Source organism: Pongo pygmaeus, chromosome 1 (genome assembly GCF_028885625.2).
Source record: "Pongo pygmaeus isolate AG05252 chromosome 1, NHGRI_mPonPyg2-v2.0_pri, whole genome shotgun sequence".
In the NCBI taxonomy this organism is placed as follows: domain Eukaryota; kingdom Metazoa; phylum Chordata; class Mammalia; order Primates; family Hominidae; genus Pongo; species Pongo pygmaeus.
The window spans coordinates 183,386,462-183,411,307 of NC_072373.2; the positions used below are offsets into that span (position 1 = coordinate 183,386,462).

A 24,846-nucleotide genomic window follows, 5' to 3' on the forward strand; every position below is an offset into this window, starting at 1 on the left:
GTTCCTTCTAATAGTCCCCAGTGTCTATTTCTCATTTTTATGTCCATGTGTCCATATGTCCAATATTTAGCTCCCACTTATAAGTGAGAACATATCATATTTGGCTTTCTGTTTATGTGTTACTTAGCTTAGAATAATGGCCTCCAGCTACATCCATGTTGCTGCAAAGGACATGATGTTGTTCTTTTTTTATGGCTGCATAGTATTCCATTGGGTATATGTGCCACATCTTCTTTGTCCAATCCACCATTGATGGGCATCTGCATTGATGCCATGCTTTTGCTATTGTGAATAGCATGATGATGAACATTGGGTGCATGTGTCCTTTTGGTAGAGCGATTTATTTTCCTTTGGGTATATACCCAGTAATAGGATTGCTGGGTCCAATGGTAGTTCAGCTCTTAGTTCTTTGAGAAATCTCCAAACTGCTCTCCACAGTGGCTGAACTAATTTACATCCTACCAACAGTGTATAAGTGTCCCTTTTTCTCCACAGCCTCACCAACATCATTATTTTTTGACTTTTTAACAAAAGCCATTCTGACTGGTGTGAGATGGTATCTTCTTGTGGTTTTGATTTGTATTTCTCTGATGATCAGTGATATTGAGCTTTTTTTTACATGCTTGTTGGCCACATGTGTCTTCTTTCTTCTTTAGAAAAAAAGACATGCATGTCCACTTTTTCATGGAGTTCTTTGCTTTTTGCTTGTTGATTTGTTTAAACTCCTTATAGATTCTGGATATTAGACCTCTGTTGGATGCATGGTTTGCAAATATTTTCTCCCATTCTTCAGGTTGTCTGTTTACTCTCTTGATAGTTTATCTTGCTGTGCAGAAGCTCTTTAGTTTGCTTAGTCCTACTTATCAATTTTTGTTTTTGTCACAATTGCTTTTGGGGACTTAGCCATAAATTCTTTGCCAGGGCTGAAATGGAGAAGGTTATTTCCTAGGTTTTCTTCTAGAATTGTTATAGTTTGAGGTCTTACATTTAAGTCTTTAATCCCTCTTGAGTAAATTTTTGTATAAGGGGTCCAGTTTCATTCTTCAGCATATAGATGGGGTCCAGTTTCATTCTTCAGCATATAGATAGCCAGTTATCCCAGCACAATTTAATGGATACAGAGTCTTTTTCCCCATTACTTATTTTCTCAAGCTTGTTGAAGACCAGAAGATTGCAGGTGTATGGCTTTATTTCTGGGGTCTCTATTCTGTTCCATTGGTGTATGTGTTTATTTTGTACCAGTACCATGCTATTTTGGCTACTGTAGCCTTGTAGTGTAGTTTGAAGTGGGTAATGTGATGCCTCTGGCTTTGTTCTTTTTGCTTAGGATTGCTTTGACTATTCAGGCTCTTTTTTTTCCCTAATTCTGTGAAAAAGGACATTGCTGGCTTGATAGGAATAGCACTGAATCTGTAGATTGCTTTGGGAAGTATGGTCATTTTAACAATTTTGATGCTACCAATTCATGAGCATGAAATGTTTTCCCATTTGTTTGTGTTATCTCTGATTTCTTTCAGCAGCATTTTGTAGTTCTCCTTGTAGAGACCTTTCACATAGTTGGTTAGATATATTCCTAGGTATTCTTTTTGTAGCTATGGCATAGGGATTGTGTTCTTGATTTGGATCTCAGCTTGGATGTATTGGTTTATAGAAATGCTACTGACTTTTGGCCATTGATTTGGTATCCCAAAACTTTACTGAAGTCATTTATCAGTTCCAGGGGCCTTTTGGCAGAGTCTTTAGGGGTTTTAAGGTATAGAATCATATCATCCATGAAGACAGATAGTTTGACCTCTTTTCCTATTTTGATGCCTTTTATTTGTTTCTGTTGCCTGATTGTTCTGGCTAGGACTTCCAGTGCTATTTTGAGTAAGAGTGGTGAGAGTGGGCATCCATGTCTTGTTCCACTTCTCAAGGGGAATGCTTCTAACTTTTGCCCATTCAGTATGATGTTGGCTGTGGGTTTGTCATAGATGGCTCTTATTAATTTGAGGTACATTTCTTCAATGTCTAGTTTGTTGAGGGTTTTTTTTATCATGAAGAGATGTTAGATTTTATCAAAAGTGTTTTCTGCCTCTACTGAGATGATTATATGGTTTTTGTTTTTAATTGTGTTTATGTGGTGGATTACACATAATGACTATCACTGATAATGTTTTGTTTTTATTTCATCTATTTTATCTAATACTGATATAGTTACTCTGATTCCATTAGTATTTTTCTGGCATATATTTACCACCTTTTTACTTTCAATAATTTCATGGTCTTATGTTTTAGTAATGTCTGGAATTTAAAAAAATCCAATTTCACAACCTCTGCATCTTAACTTGTGAGTTCTTCTATCCATTGATTATCTTCTACTCATTAATTATTGATGTATTTGGATATGTTTCTACTATTTTACTTTGTGCTTCCTTTTCTATGCTTATTTTTCCCCTTCTTTTTGGGAGTATGTATTGCCCCCCCCCCTTTTTTTTTGGCTCTTTATATCCTATTTTTTCTTATTCTGTATTTTCCTCTACAGATTTCAAATGTATACATTTTATTTCTATTCTTTAGTTACTATGTTTGAGAATTTTATTTTTCATGCTTGATCAAGTCAAAAGTTATTTGGTATTTTAACCACTCCCCCACTGCCCACCCTACAACCTCAAAAGATGCATGGACTTTAGCATAGTTTAATTCCAGTCACTCACTCCTGGATTCATAATGATTCCTCTTGGCTCTCTTGTGATGCTTCTTGGCTCTCTTAATGATTCTGTGTTTTCCACCGCAGATATATGGGAATTTCTGTATCTCTATTATAGCACACTCCAGCATGGGGGATTAGGTTGTTCTATCTGGACCCCGCCTCTGCTGAAACATTCCGTAGCTACGTTACTCCATGTTGAGCAAGAGTTCCGTACTGCGTGGCATCCTCTAAATATTCCAAATGGGAATTCATGTATCAGACTTTTCTGTATTCAGAATTCCTCTTAAGTGTCTAGGCTTTCTAATACATTGTCATCAATTTATCCATTCCCTACATTGTATAATGAGAGACTATGGGACTCAGAAGGTGGCAGATATTTTTTATTATGGGGAAGGATAACTGAGAATAAAGCTATCATGCAGATATTTGCAGAGATAAAAGGAATGCAGATATTGAGTGGAGTCTTGATCAAACTATGCTTGAAAGCCACTCTACCACTAGTTACACGAGCCAGTAATTTCCCTTCGCAGTGGAAGTCAGCTTGAGTTTTTTCAGGTGTTTTTGTGGGTTTCACCAGATACAGCAAAGAAATTAAAATTACTGTTAATGGATGTCAAAACCAGTCAGAAGTATCCTAAGTTATATAATTTGTCAAACAACCATATAGATATATTTTGTACTATATTTATCCTTTCGTTCTTCCTTTCGTAGGAAAATTGTCTCATTAATTCTTATATGAAAGTACTTAAAATTAGCAAACTTTTTTTGCAAACACATGGATTCCATTCTTGGACTTGAGGACAACTTGACGAACAGGCTGGGGAGGCCTTGAGTGGTCTGGAGCCAGCTCGAAGCGGAGCAGAGTTAATGCCACTGCCACTTTACACTCAATTATGGCAAAATGCTGCCCAATGCAGTTCCTGGGGATACCAAGAAAGAAAAAATGGCATCTAATGAATTTATATATTATTAACAACATACGCCAGTCTTTTTATATATGACAACTTTTGTAGGGAAACAAGATCCATTTTTTTTTCTGTCATCCATGCTGGATTGCAGGTGCTCACCATGATGCCCAGCTAATATTTTTGTATTTTTGGTAGAGACAGGGTTTTACCATGTTGGCCAGGCTGGTCTCGAACTCCTGATCTCAAGTAATCCGCCTGCCTTGGCCTCCCAAAGTGCTAGGATTACAGGTAAGAGCCACCACACCCAGCCAAGATCCATGTTTTAAACCAATTCCAACGTGGCAGAATCCAGCAAATGTTTTGTTTTAAGTTAAGTAAGCCCCGATCAGAAAGTCCATTAATGTCAAGACCTGCAAACTGTGGTTCTATTATTTCTGGGCCTATCTGACGAGTAAGTGGTAGTGAGTTCTATCAACATTCGATTCTGCAGGGTCCACATAACTTGAAAACCTTCCTTATATCATGATAAAGTAAAGCTACTTCTTCTTATTATTTAGAGGTCATGCAGTTGAAGCCTCAGGCATGAGAACAATAACCTGGCCTACTCAGTGGATCGTGTTGTCATTTGGTAAATCAAGTGTCTCTCATACCAAACCAAAGGGAAACTTGGACTTTAGAACAACATTGCTCTCTGTAGGAACAAGAGCTAGGAGGTGCCAATGTTGCCTTGTTCCTGTAACAAGGTGGCATTCCCAACCCTTGTCCATTGCAAGTTTAAGTGTAGTCTTTGGGCCTGTCATGGGGATGGCCTTCATCAATCCATGCCCATATGCCAAGGACCAGAGTTGTTCTTTGTAACATTAACCAGTCCCTTTGGGGGCTCAAAAGGGTACCATCTGAATGCACTGGTCACAAGAGAAGACAAGTCAGGTAAAATGATGGGGAGCAACAGCAGTGTCAGCTAACTGAGGGCCTGAAGGGAAGAAGCACTTGTCAGGTAAGCCCTATTACACATTTCCATCAAGTTCACCAGCTTGAGTCTTTACCTTAATCCAGCTGAGAATGGTATGAAGGCATAGGGATGTATTTTTTCAGAATTTTCCCCGGAGAATCTCAAGGGGTTAAAGACCTGTAATGAGAGTGAAGATCCCAGTCCTAATCCCTCCAGCCCACCCCAACAAAAAACCAAAACCAAAACCAAAACAAAACCCATACATATTGTTAACAGAATTCCAAAGCTACCTTTAGGAACTTACAATGTCTGGATACTACAAGTCCTGCTTGATGTTCCCCAAAAGCCTACCACTGAAAATATATCCCAAGAAAGCAGAGGCTATATAACCTAGTGATAGATTAAACAGGCCCTGATAGTAAGAAGCAGCAGCAAATCATCTAGACAATCCGACTTGAGCAAATAGTGACTTCATTATTTTCCCTTCACAGTAAACATGTGCCTCTGTCATATAAAAATGGGCAAAGAATCGAATTATTATCTTTTCTATTTGTCTTGGTTTCCAAATGGACTGAGCCAGTGACTTGGGCAAAGAAGAAAGGGGTGGTAATTCACAAGCTGAAGTCACAAGCTGAAGTTGTTCAGCTTTTGCCCGAGCGTCTCTGTGAGAGGCTGCTGATTAGTATCTCCTGGGCTGTGGGGTTGGTCTGAGCACTGGTTTGCAGACCAGGAGTGTGCTTGTTCTCTCCCAGGGCCTCTCTCCCTTTCACTCTCAGGTTAGCACTGGGTGTGAAGGAGAGTGATATTCCTAGAGGACTAACTTCAAATATGCTCAAATCTTAAAAAAAGCAAAGAGTTCATAATCTTACTACTTTAATTATGACCAGTAACAAGTGATTTGCAATACACTTCACAACTCTGTGACTAGATTGACTATGGACATGAATGAAAGCAGAGAGCAAGTTGGTTAAACAGTGCAGTGTCAGTCGACTAATCACACCCCTCTACTTCCCAGGGGATGATATGCTTCTGTTGATAAGGCATCATCATGGAACACTGGTGATGATTATAAATGCAAATGTATTTTTCTCTTAAAAGCATACAGTTTTTGTTCTGTTTTGTTCTTTTCTACATGATGGATGGTTATCCTAACTGCTCCCTTGACTGTGAAGATGCTTCTCTTCCCTCTTGGTGCTGTATTAGATGCCACTGGGTGCAGTTGGGACAATCATACCTGAGGGCTTTCCCAGAAATAGGGGTTGTGGTGAAGAGCCCAAATATTGATAAACACAGTTATTCCTGAGTAAACAGAAGAAAAAGCAGATAAGTGCATGAGCAAAGATTCTTTCACATCTATTCATAGATTTCATAACCAAGGAAAGAATTCTACAATCATAATTTCCTTAACCATTTAAGAAGCATCTGTATGATGACACTTAAAAAGCAAGTTAAGTGCATGAGCAAAGATTCTTTCACACCTATTCATAGATTTCATAACCAAGGAAAGAATTCTACAATCATAATTTCTTTAACCATTTAAGAAGCATCTGTTATGATGACACTTAAATTGGTGCTGTGAAGATCAGTGAGATCTACTCTAGCCTTCAAGGAGCTCACAGTCCATTGGAAGAGACAGGTAATTGCAACACACAGTAATAAGTCAGAAGGAAGCCTGGGATGCTTGGGGAATTTAGAGGGGAACCTCAGGTATAGAGCCTTTGGATGTATGCAAGAGCAAAGGCCCAGGCGAGGTGTGCTGAGCTAAGTATCATGAAATTGGTAGGAGAAAACCAGGTAAAGAAAAGAAGATTTAGAGAGGAATTTGAGGCAGATAAAAAAGCATGAAGCCAAGCTTTAATACTTGAGAAAGCATGACAAATTTGGGTGACTGGGAGGTTGTATAACAGGATTCAGGGAGCAAACTGTCCATAGATCAGCCTGGGGAGGTTGGCTGGGCTTGTACCTTAAAATGGGAAAGAGATCATTCTAAGGATTTTAGGTTGAAACCAATATGGATCACCGAGAAATTTAAGCAGAGAGTGAGAGTACTATATTTTAGGTTTTGTTTTTGTTTTGCCTTTTCTAGTCAGCTTCTTGGGAGATTTTATTATAGTTTGGAGCCATAGAACCATATGGGATATAGTGCCAATATGGCACTGAAGTAATATTTTATCATGTTATGGAATATCCATTGATCAGGGTGGAGAAGATATGGGTTTCTCCTGAAATCTACAAATATAATAATTTATATTAATGGATTCCTAATATTGAACAATCTTTGCAGTTTTGGAATATGACCTACTTACTTGGCCATGATATACTATTTTATTTTATCTTTTTGTAGAGATGGGGTCTTGCTGTGTTGCCCAGACTCAAGCGATCCTCCCACCTCGGCCTCACAGAGTGTTTGGATTACAGGCATGAGCCACCTGCCCAGCCAATATATTTACTTTGATGAGATGTTGGATTATGTTTACTAATATTTTATTTAAAATTTTTGTATTTACATACATAAGTGATTTTTATCTAAATATATTTTTGTGCAATTTTTAGTAGGTTTGTTATCAATGTGATACTTCCTTAAATAACTTTCTAAGTTTTTATTTTTCTATGCTCTGGACAACTTATTACTGGGATTATGCAGTCTTAAAAGGTTTGAAAAAATTTTGGAAAAACCACATAGGCCTGGTTTCTTTTCAGGGGCTCTACAATTTTTCTCTAGTCCTGTGAAAATTGGCATGCTTAGACTATTTATCTCTACCAGTATCATCAGTTTTAGTAAATTATGTATTATAAAATTATCTAGTTTTTTCCTGGTTTTTCAAATCTCTGTGCATACACTTGTGTAATATTAGTTAGTGGTGCGTCTCTTTGTTGACCAGCCCCTCCCTCACTGGCTATTGTATTTTTTGACTAGTTAGGCAACCGTTCTGCTTTCCATACCATTACCTTTTGCTTTTGCCTTTGTTAATTCACCTGTTTCCTTTTAGTTTACTCTTTTATTCTTTTTCCAAGTGATTTATTTCCAGTTGTTTTCAACATCAATGTTTAATTTAATTCTTTTATTAATAAAAATATTTAGTATTTAATATTATAACTTCTCTTCTAAATGCTGCTTTAGTGGCAGACCATTAATTATGATATGTAGAGTTTTCATGGTGATGATTTTATTTTATAATTTTGCTTTAACCCAAGAGTTTTCAATGGATTAAAAAAAAAAAACTCCAGATGAATGAAACTTTTTGAAAAATTTTTGTTACCTATTTCCATTTTTATTGTCTTAATTTAAAGAATACTATTTTTGTAATGTTTCTCTTTTAGTAATTAAGTTTTTTTTATTGTGGTCTAGTATACAGTCAACTTTAAGGAATGTTCCTGGTGTACTTAAAAGGAAAGTGTGTTCTCTATTAGTGGGGAAAATATTTAATATTGTACTCATAAAGTCTATCTTATTAATTACATTGTTTAGATCAACTGTATACTTTATTTGTTTGGTTTGTGTCGGTCTTTGAAAGGCAGTTAAAATCTATTAGTAGGGTGCCTCTGTCTGGTTTCCTCTTCATTTCCTATAGTTTGCTTTAAAAAATTGCAGGGCCAGGCACGGTGGTTCACGCCTGTAATCCCAGCACTTTGAAAGGCTGAGGCAGGTGGATCATGAGGTCAGGAGATCGAGACCATTGTGGCTAACATGGTGAAACCCCATCTCCACTAAAAATACAAAAAATTAGCCAGGTGTGGTAACACGTGCCTGTAGTCCCAGCTACTCAGGAGGTGGAGGCAGGAGAATCGCTTGAACCTGGGAGGCAGAGTTTGCAGGGAGCAGAGATTGCACCATTGCACTCCAGCCTGGGCAACAGAGTGAGACTCCATAAAAAAAAAATTGCAGATGTGTAACTTGATACATAGGTAGGTATCCATAGCTGTCTTATGTTCATGATGAATTGTGGCTTGTAACATTATGAAGACTAATTTTTGAACTTCACGAATCCTGACATGGCCAGCTAGCTTACTGACTGAGGTAAAGACCTAATTTGGGTTAGAATGGCAACAGGGACACCATAACAGTGCTGCATCCACACAGCAAAGATCACTTTCAAAAAACAAATGGCCAGGTCACTGTTAACAAATTCTTCTTAACTGATTAATCCACATATTGCTAGCTAATCCAGGACATTCAAGAAATTTGCTTTCTTAACATAGGTCAAGAGATTCTGAAGTTTAGAACTTCAAACACCCAATGTTATTTAACTCTCCCAAGCCTCAATCATAGGGTCTAACTTCTATGGTTGGATTAGGTTTATTTCCTGGCAGTACCCATTCTTTCATTTTTCAATTTTTGGTTCCAGAAGCCTTGTTCTCTCTTGAACAGTTTCTGGAAGTCTCACCAAGATCATCAGAACAGACTGCCCATTGAGGTTCAGTAGTTGCTAATACCTAAGAAGTATGATTCACAGGCTCATCAATTATTAGCTCCTTTGGGTGAGTCTCAAATCATGGTCAATGAAAAAATTTTTTTGAGACAAGGTCTCGCTATGTTGCCCAGGCTGGAGGGAAGTGGTGTGATTATAGTTTGCTGTAGCCTCAAACTCCTGGGCTAAAGTGATCCTCCTGCCTCAGCCTCCTGAGTAGCTGGGATTACAGGCACATGCCAGTGTCCTCAGATGAGATATTTTTGACTTCCTAAGTCTGTTACTGTCTTTCTCAGGAGTTTCTGCTTACTCTGGCTTATAGCCAGAGTGTCTAGTTGATTGCCATGTGTCTCTCCCATGAGTGGCACAAAACCCATTGTGTTTTGTTCTATTTAGTGATTGTGAATTATTTAGGGGATTTCATAGAACACTCATTTTTTTGGGTCATGTCCCTCTCCACTGAGGCTTACTGGACCATCAGATTCATGGCACATACTAGGCCATTGATAGGTCTATTATTGGCTATTGAGGGAATCTGTTTGTTCTTGTTTTTTTTTTTTTTTTTTGGCATGGGTTTTATTAATCCGGAGAATCACACTGACACCTTATGAGTATATTCATTATAATAAAAAAGCATGCACATTATCTAACAAAATTATATTTTTAAACCAAGAATACGTTAGAAAAAGACATAATTTGGAAAACTTCCTATTTTATTGAGGTCTTAAATCTGCATGAAGCCTGAGGGCAAAAAGAAAATAGAATTCATAACTTGATGGTTTGCCATCTTCTTTTTTTTTTTTTTTTTTTTGGCCATGTAGAAAATCTGAAAACACCTCAATGACTCTAACTCAATATCAGCGAAGATTCCCTGGAAAAAAACTTATGAAAGGCAGATTAATGACTGCCCCCAACTGATCTGATTTTATCTTCTTCTTCTCCATAAATCTGTCTTCCTAACTCCAATTTCTTTGTTCCACAAATCTAGGTAATTCTGAGCAAGGCTCAAAATATCTCTTAATAAGATTACTGAAAAAGGATCTGCATTGTCCAGAAAAAATGACTGCTCTCCCAGGAATCTGTGTATCATTTGAGTCACAATCTGTCAGCAGAGTGGACATCCCCTTTTCTCTGCCAGAATAAAGAGTCTTTAATTGTACCCTAGGCTCTAAATTAAAAGTTAACTTTTAAAAGATAAAATATAATTTTTAGGATTGACTACTTCTTTTAGGTGATTAATATACACTTTTCCTAAAGTAGCTCAGCCTTACTAAGCTTATTAAGACCACAATTTCTAAACCTTTTTCTATGGGATTAAAAAGTAGAGCCACCCTCTACTCTCTGAAAGTCTTTCTGCAGCCACCCCATCATTGTCTTTTAAAACTGAGAATTTCTCTTCTTGTTTAATTTGGCAGCTGAATCCTACCTTCTTTTTTAATTTCATAAATTCATTAAAATATCTCTCTCTTCTTTTGTTTGTTAAATACCTTCCTTCCATTCTTTTCACTTTTATGGGATTATTTCTTTTTGCACTTCAGTATATGTGTATAAGTAGGATCTTTGGAGGGACAAGTGGCAACACAATCACCCAAGTGGCTTTCTTGAGTTGGAACTTAGTATTTACCTAGACTTATGATTTATCTTTTATAAGTAGACTGGTTTGTAGATAGCTAAGTACGGAAATATAAAAATTAGGGGACTCTGGCAGATGAAGATTGACAAAGGCAATAACTGAGACCATGGAAGCAAGGTTGTTGAGAAGGAAATAGCTGATATTCTAGGACTTGGATACTGTCTGGGTAAGGAAGATGGTGGAGGTGTGAGGATGACTTCTAGCTTTCTCACTTAAAATTACTCACAGACAGTGGTGCCATTCATTAATATAGCAATCCAGGAGGAGGAACAGGTTTAGGGGAAGGAGGTAGGTGACATGCTTCCTTTTGGGCACTTTGCGCATCATAGTATGCTCAGAACAAAGCAAAATGCCTAGAGCAGACATTTAATAGGTAATTGTTGGGCCAGCAAATGAAGAGAAGGGCACACATAATGTAGTAGGTCTTTTGCCAAGAGTGAATGGGGCCATGGCAGAGGCATAGGTGGAGAGTGATGAAAATGTGTAAGTGATATTGTGAGGTGTGGGAGAGAAAGCAGGCATCATAAACATGTTTCTTTTTAGAAATAAAAAGAATTTCTGGGTAACACAGGGGAAGAGGTGGGTCTGGCAGATATGAGGCATCCATTTGCACATGCTTTGTTGTGCTATAGCTGCATTCAAGGGCCCATTAGCAGGGCAGAGAATGTGTATGGAAGAATTTAATGCTGGTTGAATTACTGATGAGTGACAGTAGAGAAAGGGAAAATATTCAAGGAAGTTGACGGCATTGCCAAAGGGGAAGTTGTAGTGATGCATCCAGGCATCCAAGCCTGGGGTGAAGAAAGTGAAGTTGTGGAGCGCCTGTGTGTATGACAGGGGGCAGGAAGGAAAGCAGGGTAACAGGAAATGAGACAGATGAGCACGTGAGGTCCAGTGAAGGCCTGAAAGCTCTGGAGGGCAAGAAGGTGTAGCGGAAAGGAATGTAAAATGAGGTGAAGGCAACTCTGCTTGTGCACTTCCTGTCCCCTCATTGTGGCTTGAGGGAGATTAAGGTGCAGCCCCTGAAGGCACTTGAAGGAAAGGGCAAAGACTGCAGGAGACCAGAGAGGATGTATAAGTAGCCTAAAACTGAGTCAGCCAGGTGGAGCCAGCTGTTCCATCAACATCCATCGGGATCTCAACAGAATTGTCTGAAGCACAGAAAGTTGCCCACAGCAGCCGCAAAAGCCACAAGATCAGGAAAGTTAAAGGAACATGAAACAGAAAGGACTTGAATGGGAAAAATTAAAAGGCATGCTGAGTCTCACATGTTCAGCATGTAGCTTTTGCATGGGTCGGGGGATTTTAAGACGCTGTGGATTACAGGGCTTAGGTGATCTAGAATAGAAGTAGAGAAAATAATTTTCTTGTGTTTGAAGGCAGCAATAAATTACCATTTTATTGATGTTGAAAAAAAGAGATTATTGACAGGATATAAGTATTATTGACATGCAAAGTTAAGGAAAAAGGTAGTAAAAGTTGATTCTGAGCTGTCTTGTTTGAGCAACTAGGTGGGCGGAATATTAAGTGTATGGATGCAATATTATATAGGTAATAAATATTACAATAAATACTATGTGAAAAATAACACTGAATTTAAAAGAGAGATTTCTCTGGAGAGATCCCAGAGAAAGCTTAAGTTGTTGCTGTAGTGTTAGTTAAGAGCACAGACTCTAGAGTCCCACTGCTTGGGTTCAAGTCCTAGTTCTACCATTTACCAGGGATGAAGTTTTACCTTTTTGTTCCTGTTTGCCTAAAATGTGCATAACACTAGTATTTCCACAGCAGAACTGGGGGGCAGGAGGATGGGTGGATAAAATGGGTTAATACATGCAAAACATATGGAACAACGCTTAGTCCCTAGTAAGTACTAAATAGTTTTTTGTTTTTGTTATTACAATAGTAAAGTTGATTTTGTAGGAAACAAATATTTAATTGCTATTGGGCAACTATGGTAGCACAGTAGCAATTAAATATTGCTACATTTAGTTAGACTACTACAAATGCCCAATCAAATCCGATATTTGAAAGATGGTTAAATTGGAGGAAGTTGTAGAAACACACCTCAACATAGGTCAAAGATAAATTCTGGCTCATTCCTTTATGTCTCTAATGTCACCTTTCAGTCCATCTTGCATCCCACCAATGTATTAATATTTCTAAAAAATAACTATAATCATGCCACCCAGCTTAGATGTCTTAAATCTGTCTGCTGCTTGATTGAGAAAGGCTGAACAGAAAGGTTGGCCTTCACAAAACTCTATGATCTGACTACATCATGGCTCCAGGTATAGTCCCACAACTTCCCTCTGTGAATCCTGGAGTCTGGTGGATTACAGCAATTGCTCCAGTGGCATCCCCTGCTGGTGTGCGTGAGGGAGGGGAGAAGGCAGGCTGCCTGCTGCTTTGTGTCTGCTCTTCTCTCTGCCCACAGTGCTGCCTCTGTCATCTTTGCTGATATAAATCTAGTCCTTTAAGGTTCAGCATTAAAGCCATGATGCTTCATGAAGGCCCCCTCACCCACTCCTCAGTCCATATGGCAGGATTCTGTACCTTTGCACCTTGATAATCCTGTGCCTGTTTGGATAGTCCTGAGAGCTCTATCCTCATTCTCCCTCTCTGGGAAATAAGAATGGCCCTAGGTTCCACAGAGTTTAAGGATAAATAACTGTTAAAGACATGAGTGTGTTAAGACATTTCAATCCAGCACAGCTGCATTGTTAAAAAAAAAAATGTTTTAAGACCTGCAGGTAAGGAGCGTCCATCTGGAAAGGTAATGGGTTTGTCGAGTAACCGGGATACATTTACTACTGGTGCGTAGAGGCGGAGGCATTCCTTGATGCACATCGTGGTGTACGGCATCTGGCTAAGGTGTTCCCTGGGCAGAAGCACAGGAGAAAAGGAAAAGGAGTAGTAGTCACTTAAGCATTGCACTGAAAGCCCAGCTTTTCTCCATTTTTGCAGGTGAGAATGATTTTTTTCTTTACCCAAAGGATGACTTCAGATGTACCAAGTATGTCTTAGGAAAAGCTAAGTGTTAACATGAACCACTTTTCACATGTAACTGTAAGTTTTTTCCCCCTGCAGATATAGGGCTCTTATCCTAAGACATACCTATTCCAGGGCTCCTGTGACCAGTATTACACATCTGTGAAAATTTGGATAGAGATGTGGACTGTATTTATATCCAGAGTGCTTCTTCTATGAATGAATAAGTATTTCTGCCTCTTTAGAATTGTAAAAAAATATAAAATAGGGAGGTGGCTGTAAGATGGGTGACTAGCGGCATCTGGTACTCACCTCTTCCACCGACAGGAACCAACATAGCAACGAGATAATTATGCTTCGAATAGATGCTCTAAGGGAGAACGCTGGAATTCAACAGAGAAGTGATGGAAAGCACCAAAAGCAAGGAAGGAGAGGGAAGTGAGGCAGCCTGTTTGGCGGGGATCAACTGGGAGTCTGGAGAAGCTCCTTAATATGGGGAAAAAATAAGTGAGAGCCCTCCAGTGATCCATGTTCCCACCACGGACTCCTACAATACTAGCTATGGAAGAGCCCACTAACCTTTGCAGGCCCTGAGACTGACATAAGGAGCTGCCTAGAGATTGCATGAAGACATTACTCCAGAGAGAGAGCTCACACTGGGTCCCACAAACCCCTGAGTCCTCAGCAGCTGCAGTGTGGCATCATCTGGAGAGCTCAGCCCCCATCAGACTGTGTCTTGCCTTGGGGTTGAACAGCCTCTACATCTCCACATCCTTGAAGCCCTAGTGACATTCACCACCACAGCTGCTGCTGCTGCTGCTGCTGGGGCCAAGGTGGGAGCCACTGCCAGTGACCCTATCATCCCCAGCAGAGGGGTGGGCACACATTTTCATGCACCCTGAGGACAAATTCCACTGCCTGTAACTGTAGCTGCAAGGGCCAAGGTGCTAGCAAAGCATGAGCCACTCCCACCCCACAAAAGCCTTTTGCTTATGGCTGCTCCAAATGAAAGCGGTGCCTCCCTTGGGGTGAGCCTAGATCGCGCCATTGCACTCCAGCCTGGGCAACAAGAGTGAAACTCCGTCTCAAATAAAAAAAAAAGCAGCCCCAGCCCCTCCCTCTCCAGTAGCAGGGCCATAGCTCAGCTGCTGCCATTCTCATCTGAGCATTCTAGCAGCCTGGGGATCACCCTTTCCCTGCCTACCATAGCCAGCACCTGCATACACTACTGGGGTGTCTGAAGGCAGATCTGCTCAGGCTGGCTCCACTCCTCCCAGTACCTGAGCATGCTGTCTAGGGCCCTAGAGACTGCCTTGCCCAGTCTATCATTGGCACCTGAGCACTTCTCCTGGGGTCTGAGGTTTGGCTCACTCAATCTGCTGCTACCACCACAGCTGGTATCCACCCACATGTGTCAACTGTGGGCTGGGGACTGGCCTGCTCAGCCCATCACAGCCACCACCAATACCAGCGTGGACTGCCTAGTATCAAGCAGGTTGTCTGACATGCCTGATGCCCAGGGGTTCAAGAACTCACCCACCCATCTGGCCCACCACTGCCATTTCCAGAACCCAGGCAAGCCACCTGGAAAGAATTGGCCTGCCTGGAGCAGCTAACACTGGTGCTAGTATACATCACCCTGGTGCCCAAGAACGGGCATGTTCAGCCTACTCTAGCCACTGCTGGGACCCAAAGACTGGCCCATGTATCCCATTCCCCAACAAAACTTCACCACAGCTTCCACTAACAACCGCATGCTAAGCCCCTGAGTAAATCACAGACAAAAATCATGCTGTTTATAGTTGAAGAAATCATACAGCGATTACACTACTGCACATGCCCAGAATCAAAGCCAAAGCATCCTACCCAAGGAACACTATGCATACATTTTCAGGAAAAGTCCTCCCCTATGAAAGCGAATTCAAAAAATTAGAAGAAGCAACTGTTACACAAGATGCACAATACCAATGTAAGAACACAGGAAACATGAAAAGCAAGGAAATATGACACCTCCAAAACAACACAATAATTTTCCAGCAACAGATCCCAATCGAAAAGAAATTTACAAAATCCTGGAAAAAGAATTCAAAATAGTGACACTAAAGAAGCATGGTGAGGCTGGGTGTGGTGCCTCATGTCTGTAATCCTAGCACTTTGGGAGGCAGAGGCAGGAGGATAACCTGAGGTCAAGAGTTCAAGGCCAGCCTGGCCAACATGGTGGAACCCTGTCTCTACAAAAAATAAAAAAAATTAGCTGGTTGTGGTGGCATGTACCTGTAATCTCAGCTACTCAAATGTCTGAGGCAGGAAAATTGCTTGAACCCGGGAGGTGGAGAATGCAGTGAGCCAAGATCGTGCCATTGCACTCCAGCATGGGCAACAGGAGAAAAACTCTGTCTAAAAAAAAAAAAAAAAAAAAAGAAAGAAAAAAAAGAAGAAGGTGAGATACAAGAGAATGCTGAAAAACACTGCAAAGAAGTCAGACAAGAAATTCAGGATATGAGTGAGAAATCCACCAAAGAGACAGATATCACAAAAAAAGATGGCTCACACCTGTAACCTCGGCACTTTGAGAGGCTGAGGCAGGAAGATGGCTTGAGGCCAGGAGTTCAAGACCAGCTTGGACAACATTGTGAGATCCTATCTCTATTAAAAAAAAAGTTAGCCAGGCATGGTGGCACATGCCTGTAATCCCAGCTACTTGGAAGGCTGAAACAGGAAGATTGCTTGAGCCCAGGAGTTTGAGGCTGCAGTGAGCTATGATCATGTCACTACACTCCAGCCTGGGTAACAGAGTGAGACTCTGTCTCTTAAAAAAAAAAAAAAAAAGAACTGAACAGAGATTCTGGAACTGAAAAATTCATTGAATGAAATACAAAATACATTTGAAAGCCTCAACAATTAGCGTAGATCAAGCAGAAGAAAGAATCTCAGACCTTGATGACAGGTCTTTTGAAATAACCCAGTTAGACAATTTTTTTAAAAAAAGAATAAAAAAGAATGAGCAGAGCCTACGTGACATATAAGACACCATAAAATGACCAAATATTCAAATTTTCGGTGTCCCAGAAGGTGAAGAGGAAACAAAAGGGTTAGAAAACCCATTTAATAAAATAATAGATGACAGCTTTATAAGTCTAGTAAGAGATTAACATGTCCACATACTGGAGGCTTAAAAATCCCCAAATAGATACAATTCAAAAGGTCTTCTCTACAGCATATTACAGTCAAACTGTCAAAAGTCAAAGATGAAGAGAAAATGCTAAAAACAACAAGAGAACAGTGTCTAGTCACTAGTAACTTATAAAGAAACCTCCATTAGGCTAACAGCAGATTTCTCAGCAGAAACCTTACAGGCCAGGAGAGAATGGGATGATACATTTGAAGTGCTGAAGGAAAACAAGGGTTAGTCAAGGATACTATTCCCAGCAAAGTTATCTTTCATAAATGAAGGAGAAACAAGCAGAAGCTGAGGGAATTCATCACCACTGGCCTTAACCTATGAGAAATGCTCAAGGGAGTCCTACACCCAGAAGTAAAAGAATGATAACTGCCATAATGGAAATACTTGAAAATATAAAAACCACTGGTAGAACTAACACACAAACAAGACAGAGAAAAAGCTCAAATGTTACCACTACAAAATACAACCTAACCACAATGCTAAATGATGGGAGAAAGAAAAAAACAAAGGATATATAAAACAACCAGAAATCAATTAATAAAATGGCAGGAATATGCCATCACATATCAGCAATAATCTTGAATGTAATGGAATTAAAATTTCCACTTAAAAGGTATACATTGGCTGAATGGATTAAAAAACATGACCCAACTATATGCTGTATACAAGAAGCTCATCTCACCTGTAAAGACACATATAGACTGAAAGTAAAGCAATGGAAAAAGATATTCCATGCAAACAGAAACCAAAAATGAGTAGGAGGAGCTATGTTTATATCAGAGAAAAAGTAAAAAATAGTAAAAAAGACATAGAAAGTTATTATATAATGATAAAGGGATCAGTTTAGCAAGAGGCTATAACAATCTAAACATGTATGCATCCAACATTGGAGGACCCAGATATATAAAGCAAATATTGTTAGATCTAAAGAGATACACTTTAATACAATAACCACTGGAGATGTCAGCCCCCTACTCTCAGCTTTATTTGAGTCATCTAGACAAATCTCTTTATAAATTTATTAATTTATAAAGAAACATTGGATTTAAATTGTACATTGGACTAAATGTACCTCCCAGACATTTACAGAATATTTTGTCCAATAGGTGAAGAATACATATTTTTCTTATCAGCACATGGAATATTTTCCAGGATAGACTGTATGTTAGGACACAAAAGAAGTCTCAACACATTTTAAAAAAATTAAAATCATATGAAGTGCCTTCTTAGACCACAAAGGACTAAAATTAGAAATCAATAATAAGAGGAACTCTAGAAACTGTACAAAATACATGGAAATTAAACAACATTCTCCTGAACAACAATTGGGTCAAGAAAGAAATTAAAGAGGAAATAAAAAAATTTCTTGAAACAAATGAAAGTTGAAACACAACATACCAAAACCTAAGACATACAGTAAAAGCAGTGCTAAGATGGAAATTATAGTAATAAGTGCCTACAGCAAAAACCTAGGAAGATTTCAAATAAGCAATCTAATGAGGCACCTCTAGGAAGTAGAAAAACAGGAACAAGCCAAACCCCAAATTAGTAGAAGGAAAGAAATAATAACGATCGGAGCAGAACTAAATGAAATAGAGGTTAAAAGAACAATGCAAGGATCAATAAAATGAAAGCTGGTTTTTGAAAGATAAGTAAAATCAATAAACCACTGTTAGACTAACGAAGAGAAAAAAAGAAGATCCAAGTAAAATCAGAAATGAAAAGGAAGACATTCAACTGATACCACAGAAATACAAAAGGTCACTAGAGACTATTATGAACAACTATACACTAACAAACTAGAAAACCTAAAAGAAATGGATAAATTCCTGGAAACATTCAACCTACCCAGATTGAACTGGGAAGAAATAGAAAACCTGAACAGACCAGTATGAGTCGTGAGATTGAATCAGTAACAAAAAGTCTTCCAACAAAGAAAATTCCAGGACTGGATGGTTGTTCTTAAAAGCATTATTTATACAGTAGTCCCCACTTATCTGTGAGGAATATGTTCCAAAACCCCCAGTGGATGCCTGAAACCATGGATAGTACTGAACCTTGTATATACTGTTTTTTCATATACATAAATTCTTATGATAAAGTTTAATTTATAAATTAGGCACAGTAGGAGATTAATAACAATAACTAATAATAAAATAGAACAATTTATAACAATACACCAGCATAGATGCTTTTTGTGCTTTGAGGCTGTTATTAAGTAAAATAAGAGTTACTTGAACACAAGCACTGTGATACCATGACAACTGATTGGATAACCAAGATCAACTGTGACCAATTGGCAGGTAGCATATACAGTGTGGATACACTGGACAAAAAAATGCTTCACATCTTGGATGGGACAGAGTGACATGGCAGTAGATTTCATCATGCTACTCAGAATGGCATCAATTTAAAACTTATAAATTGTTGTTTATGGCATTTTTCATTTAATATTTTTGGACTGCTGTTGACTGTGGATAGTGAAATCATGGAAAGTGAAATCACAGACAAGAGGGAGCTATTGTAATAGCAAAACCAAAACAAAACCTGAGAATAGCCTAAATGTTCATCAACACTAGAATGGATATAGGATTCATGATTTATACATAACGAAGTTCCATAGAGGAATGAAAATGACTGAAAAGAAGCTCCTCTAAAAAATGAGTGAATCATGTGCAAAAGAAGCCAAACAAAAGAATGTATGATTTTATTCATATGTACTTCAAACAGAAGATAAACTAAACTCTAGTATTTAAAGTTGCATGCTTAGGCAACAAAACTGTAAACAAAAACAAAGAATGAATGTTATTAAAGTCAGGAAAACATTTACATCTTGGAGAAAGAGGGGGTTTGTGATGGGAAAGCAGGCACGAGGTTTTTAGCAGTGCTGGTAACGTGAAATTTTTCTTTTAAACCAGGGTTGCAACTATATGGCTGTTTGTTAGACAACATTTTAAGCTGTACATTTGTTCCCTGTACTTTTTGAATGTGTTCTATGTTTCACCATTTTAAAAGTTTTTAAGACATGATCAGTTTGGTTTTATTAACACCATGAAATACCCAGCAGCTCAAGGTTAATCATAATTGTGGGGTGGCAGTGTTTAAGGTTCAGAGATGGTGATAAGGAAGAGGGGTGTGAATTTTCTTTCATGTCAAGTGACTGAACGTCTTACTTGGGCGATCTAAGGTGGTAAAAGCTAGAGTCCTAAGAAGTCCATTTACATCTTGGAGAAAGAGGGGTTTGTTATATTCCTGCCTTCCGTGACATAAAAAAGGTAGGCAGACTATTCCTTCCGCAATTGTACCAGTGCCTGAAGTGAGGAAAGTAATAAAATAAGGCATACTGAATACTGTCTGATTGACACAATGTTTTTCTATATAAAAACTAGTGATAATCTTTAAATAACTTAGGACTCTAGCCTGCATCCTTACCCTTCCAAATGCATACAGACTATCTCAATGTACAATAACTCACTGATACCAGAAGACAGAAATAATCAAATGTATAAGGAGAAAATTCAGGATGAAATAGGAATACAGATCTTACCAGGTAATAGAAGACCCATCCCCTAGGAGTTCCCTGATTTCATCTCGGCATCTCTGCTGATGCTCAGGGTACTTTGACAAGCAGTAAAGGATCCAGGAGATAGCACTGGATGTGGTGTCATGTCCTGCAAACATGAACGTTTTCACTTCAGCCTGGAGATCTGCTTCAGAGAAGTCTTTGGTGTTTTCGCTCTAAAAAATACAGTGATGATCTTTATCCAAAGCTGGCTATGGATTGTTATCTTTTTCAATTGTAGCAATGATAATACAAAAGATTAATGTTGTAAAATTCAAAATTAATACAACTAATTTGGCATATATTTTTCTATTTTACTTTTTTCAAACCTTAACAGAACACCAGGTGATGTAAAAAGAAATGACTCAACAGAATTCAACTGGGCAGAATAAATCCAGAGTCCTATGGATGTTCATATTTTATGATTTATTAATTTTACTTAAAGGAATAAACTCTAAGAAAATGTTTATTATGTACAAGAATGTTTAATACCATAGTCAAAAGAAGGAAAGACCATAAGTGGCCAAAAATAGGGAAAGGTAAAATAAATTATGGACCATCCATAAAATGGGACATTATGTAGTAACTAAAATTATGTCTTTGAATAACTTCTTAATGATAAAGGGAAAGCTCCTGATTTATTATTAGGTGAAAAGAGCAGTATTAGAAATGTATTACATATGAATATGTGAGTGAATAGTAATTTAAAAATATACAAGTTGAATAGACAAAATATTGAAGGAAAATAGTAGTATTACCAAATGGGATTGCAGGCAGTTTTAATTTTCTTTAGTGTCTATTTAATTTTGTTTAACAATTAATATGTACTATTTTTCCACCAACAACAGGTAATCTGAGAGCCAAATCATGAATGAACTCCCATTCACAACTGCCACAAAAAAATAAAATATGTAGGAATACATCTAACAGGGGAAGTGAAGGACCTTTTCGAGAAGAACTACAAACCACTGCTTAGAGAAATCTGGGATGACACAAACAAGTGGGAAAACATTCCATGCTCATGGATAGGAAGAATCAATATCATGAAAATGGCCATATTGCCCAAAGCAATTTATAGATTCAATGCTGTTCCCATTAAACTACTATTGAGATTCTTCATAGAATTAGAAAAAACATTTAAAATTCATATGGGGCTGGGTGCAGCGGCTCACGCCTGTAATCCCAGCACTTTGGAAGGCCGAGTTGGGAGGATCACTTGAGTTCAGGAGTTCAAGACCAGCCTGGCCAACATGGTGAAACCCCCATCTCCACTGGAAATACAAAAATTATCTGGGCATGATGGTTGGCATCTGTAATCCCAGCTACTCAGGAGACTGAGACATGAGAATCACTTGAACCTGAGAGGTGGAGGTTGCAGTGAGCCAGGAGCACACCACTCCACTCCAGCCTGGGTGACAGAGAGTCAGTCTCAAAAAAAAAAAAAAAAATCATATGGAACTCAAAAAGAGCCTGAATAGCCAAGACAATCCTAAGAAAACAAACAAACAAACAAATCAAAGCTGGAGGCCTCTTCAAATTATACCACAAGACTACAGTAACTAAAAAAGCATGGTACTGGTACAAGAACAGACACAGAGACCAATGGAACAGAATAGGGAACCCAGAAATAAGACTGCACACCTACGATCATCCGATCTTCAGCCAAGTCAACAATAACAAGCAATGGAAAAAGGATTCCCTATTTAATAAACCATGCTGGGAGAACTGGCTAGTCATATGGAAAAAATTGAAACTTCTTTACATTATGTGCAAAAATCAACTCAAGATGGATTAAAGACTTAAATGTAAAACCCCAAACTATAAAAACCTCAGACAAAAATCTAGGCAATACCATTCAGGACATAGGCATGGGCAAAGACTTCATGACAAAGATGTCAAAAGCAATAGCATTTGACCCAACGATCCCATTACTGGGTATATACCCAAAGGAATACAAATCACTCTATTATAAAGATACATGCACACGTATGTTCACTGCAGCACTATTCACAATAGCAAATACATGGAATCAACTTAAATGCCCATCAATAATAGACTGGATAAAGAAAATGTGGTACATATACACCATGGAATACTATGCAGACCTAAAAAGGAATGAGATCATGTCGTTTGCAGGGACACGGATGGAGCTAGAAGCCATTATCCTCAGAAGACTAACACAGGAACAGAAAACCAAACACCACATATTCTCACTTATAAGTGGGAGCTGAATGATTAGAACACATGGACATGTGGTGTGGGAACAACACACCTGGGGCCTGTTGGAGGGTGGGGGCTGGGAGGAGGGAGAGCATCAAGAATAGCTAATGAGGCCAGGCACGGTGGCTCATACCTGTAATCCCAGCATTTTGGGAGGCTGAGGCGGGCAGATCATTTGAGATCAGGAGTTCGAGACCAGCCTGGCCAATATGGTGAAACCCCGTCTCTATTAAAAATACAAAAATATTAGCCAGGCGTGGTGACAATGCCTGTAGTCCCTGCAACTTGGGAGGGTGAGGCAGGAGAATCGCTTGAACCTGGGAGGTGGAGTTTGCAGTGAGCCAAGGTCACGCCACTGCACTCCAGCCTGGGTGAAAGAGTGAGGCTCCATTAAAAAAAAAGAAAAGAAGAGCAAATCAATGCTGGGCTTAATATCTAGATGATGGGATGATCTGTGCAGCAAACCACTATGGCACATGTTTACCTATGTAACAAACCTGCACTTCCTCCTGTACCCCTGAACTTAAGAGTTGGAAATCAAAAAGAAAAAAGGTATTAACTAAAAATAAAAACAGTGTGTACTATTTTTCTAATCAGCAAATGTTATTTTATTTTTTACTGTTATTTTTAGAGTTGATGTCTTGCTCTGTCACACAGACTGGAGTGCAGTGGCGTGATTAGCTTTGAATTCCTGTTCAAGTGATCCTCCCATGTCAGCCTCCAGAGTAGCCAGGGCTACAGGCAGTGCTGCCACACCTGGATAATTTTAAAATTTTTTACAGAGATGGGGTCTTGCTATGTTGCCCAGGCTTGTCTCAAACTCCTGGCCTCAAGTGATCCTCCTGCCTCTGTCTCCTGAGTCGCTGGATTACAGGTATGAGCCACCAGGCTCAGCAGAAAATTAAATTTTTTTTTAACAAGTCATTAGTTCCTGGCAATTCTATTTCACTTCCAAATCCACCTCATTTTGCAGTGCCCTGTTCTTAGTAGTACTGGTTTAGGAAGAGTCGTGTTTCACATGATCGAGGCAGCCAACACAATGAAAGTTGAGTTCACAGAGTATTTACTTATTTTTGTTCCCTCACAGAGTATTTGTTTATTTTTGTTCCCTCAAATAATTCAGCACAATTAAATTCAGCAAATATTTATTGAACACTTGGAGATGATGATGGAAAATTATGTTCACATGGTGCCATTTGGTACAATGGGAACGTCATGGGATTTGGACTGAACCAGAATTGTCTTAAATCCTGAATTTGCTAGTTTTAGGTATGTCATCTTGAGCAGTTGACTTCACTTTTTGAGCCACAATTTCTCTTCCTTACATAAAGATATTTATAAATACCCCACAGGTTGTTATAATAAAGGTTGAAGATGCTTGGCACATAAGCAAAAATTATGAATAAATATGTATTAAAATATATAATAACTACAAAATAAAATAAAAATATTGTTTTTCTCACCACATGTCAGGATCTTTACTCATATAATCTAATTTTATCCTTACAGGATTGCTAGCCTGGTGTGCAACAATAGTTGTCATATATTGAGTGACTGTCAATTGCCAAGTCCTTCACTTTTCTCATGAACATCACATGGACACCTCATGAGCCAGTCACCAAGCACTGTGCTAATCACTAGGGAAACAGGAATAAAATATGATCCTAGTCTTCTAGGATGGGGTTTTTCAAACTTTAATTGCAAATGAAACACCGAGGGATATGTTGAAGATTCTAACCCACTAGGTCTGAGGTAGGGCCTGAGATTCTGCATTTCTAACAAGCTCCCAGGTTTTACCAATGCTGCTGGTCTATAGACCACATGTTGAGGAAGAAGGTTTCAGCAGCTTGTGGGCTTGGAAAAAGACAGACAAGTGCCCAGATAATTAAAATGTGACACTGGAGGCATGAGGGAAAGCCCTGGGAGGACAAGCAGGAAAATCTTCACAAGGGAAGTTCAATATACATCAGTTATCATATAAGTTAAGTTTTTAAAATTTATTTATTTGTTATTTTAATTTTACTTATTTATTTTTTGAGACAGAGTCATGCTCTACCACCTCCCGGGTTCAAACAACTCTCCCACCTCAGCCTCCCAAGTAGCTGGGACTACAGGCATGCACCACCACGCCCAGCTAATTTTTGTGTTTTTTATGGAGACCAGGTTTCACCATGTTGGCCAGGCTGGTCTCAAACTCCTGACCTCAAGTGATCTGCCCGTCTTGGCCTCCCAAAATGCTGGATTACAGGTGCTAGTCACTGTGCCCGGCCTATTTCTTTATTATTTAATTATTGAGTT

General features: G+C 38.9%; 1 protein-coding gene and 1 long non-coding RNA gene across 2 annotated transcripts in view; one reads left to right on the top strand and one right to left on the bottom strand.

Moving 5' to 3' along the window:
- The window catches only part of LOC134738737 (uncharacterized), a 96,416-nt gene extending 72,490 nt beyond the window's left edge, over positions 1-23,926 (top strand). The window contains exons 6-7 of the long non-coding RNA XR_010124710.1: positions 13,337-13,558; positions 21,177-23,926. This is a non-coding gene — a long non-coding RNA (uncharacterized LOC134738737). The remainder of the gene's footprint in view (positions 1-13,336; positions 13,559-21,176) is intronic.
- Positions 3,394-24,846, bottom strand: part of LOC129041216 (cytochrome P450 4Z1) — a 49,780-nt gene continuing 28,327 nt past the window's right edge. The window contains exons 8-12 of the mRNA XM_054496600.2: positions 20,314-20,504; positions 13,339-13,472; positions 5,787-5,851; positions 4,647-4,729; positions 3,394-3,612 (exon numbers count right to left, since the gene is read on the bottom strand). Coding sequence (XP_054352575.1) covers positions 3,444-3,612; positions 4,647-4,729; positions 5,787-5,851; positions 13,339-13,472; positions 20,314-20,504 — 642 coding nt within the window. The 3' untranslated portion in view covers positions 3,394-3,443. The remainder of the gene's footprint in view (positions 3,613-4,646; positions 4,730-5,786; positions 5,852-13,338; positions 13,473-20,313; positions 20,505-24,846) is intronic.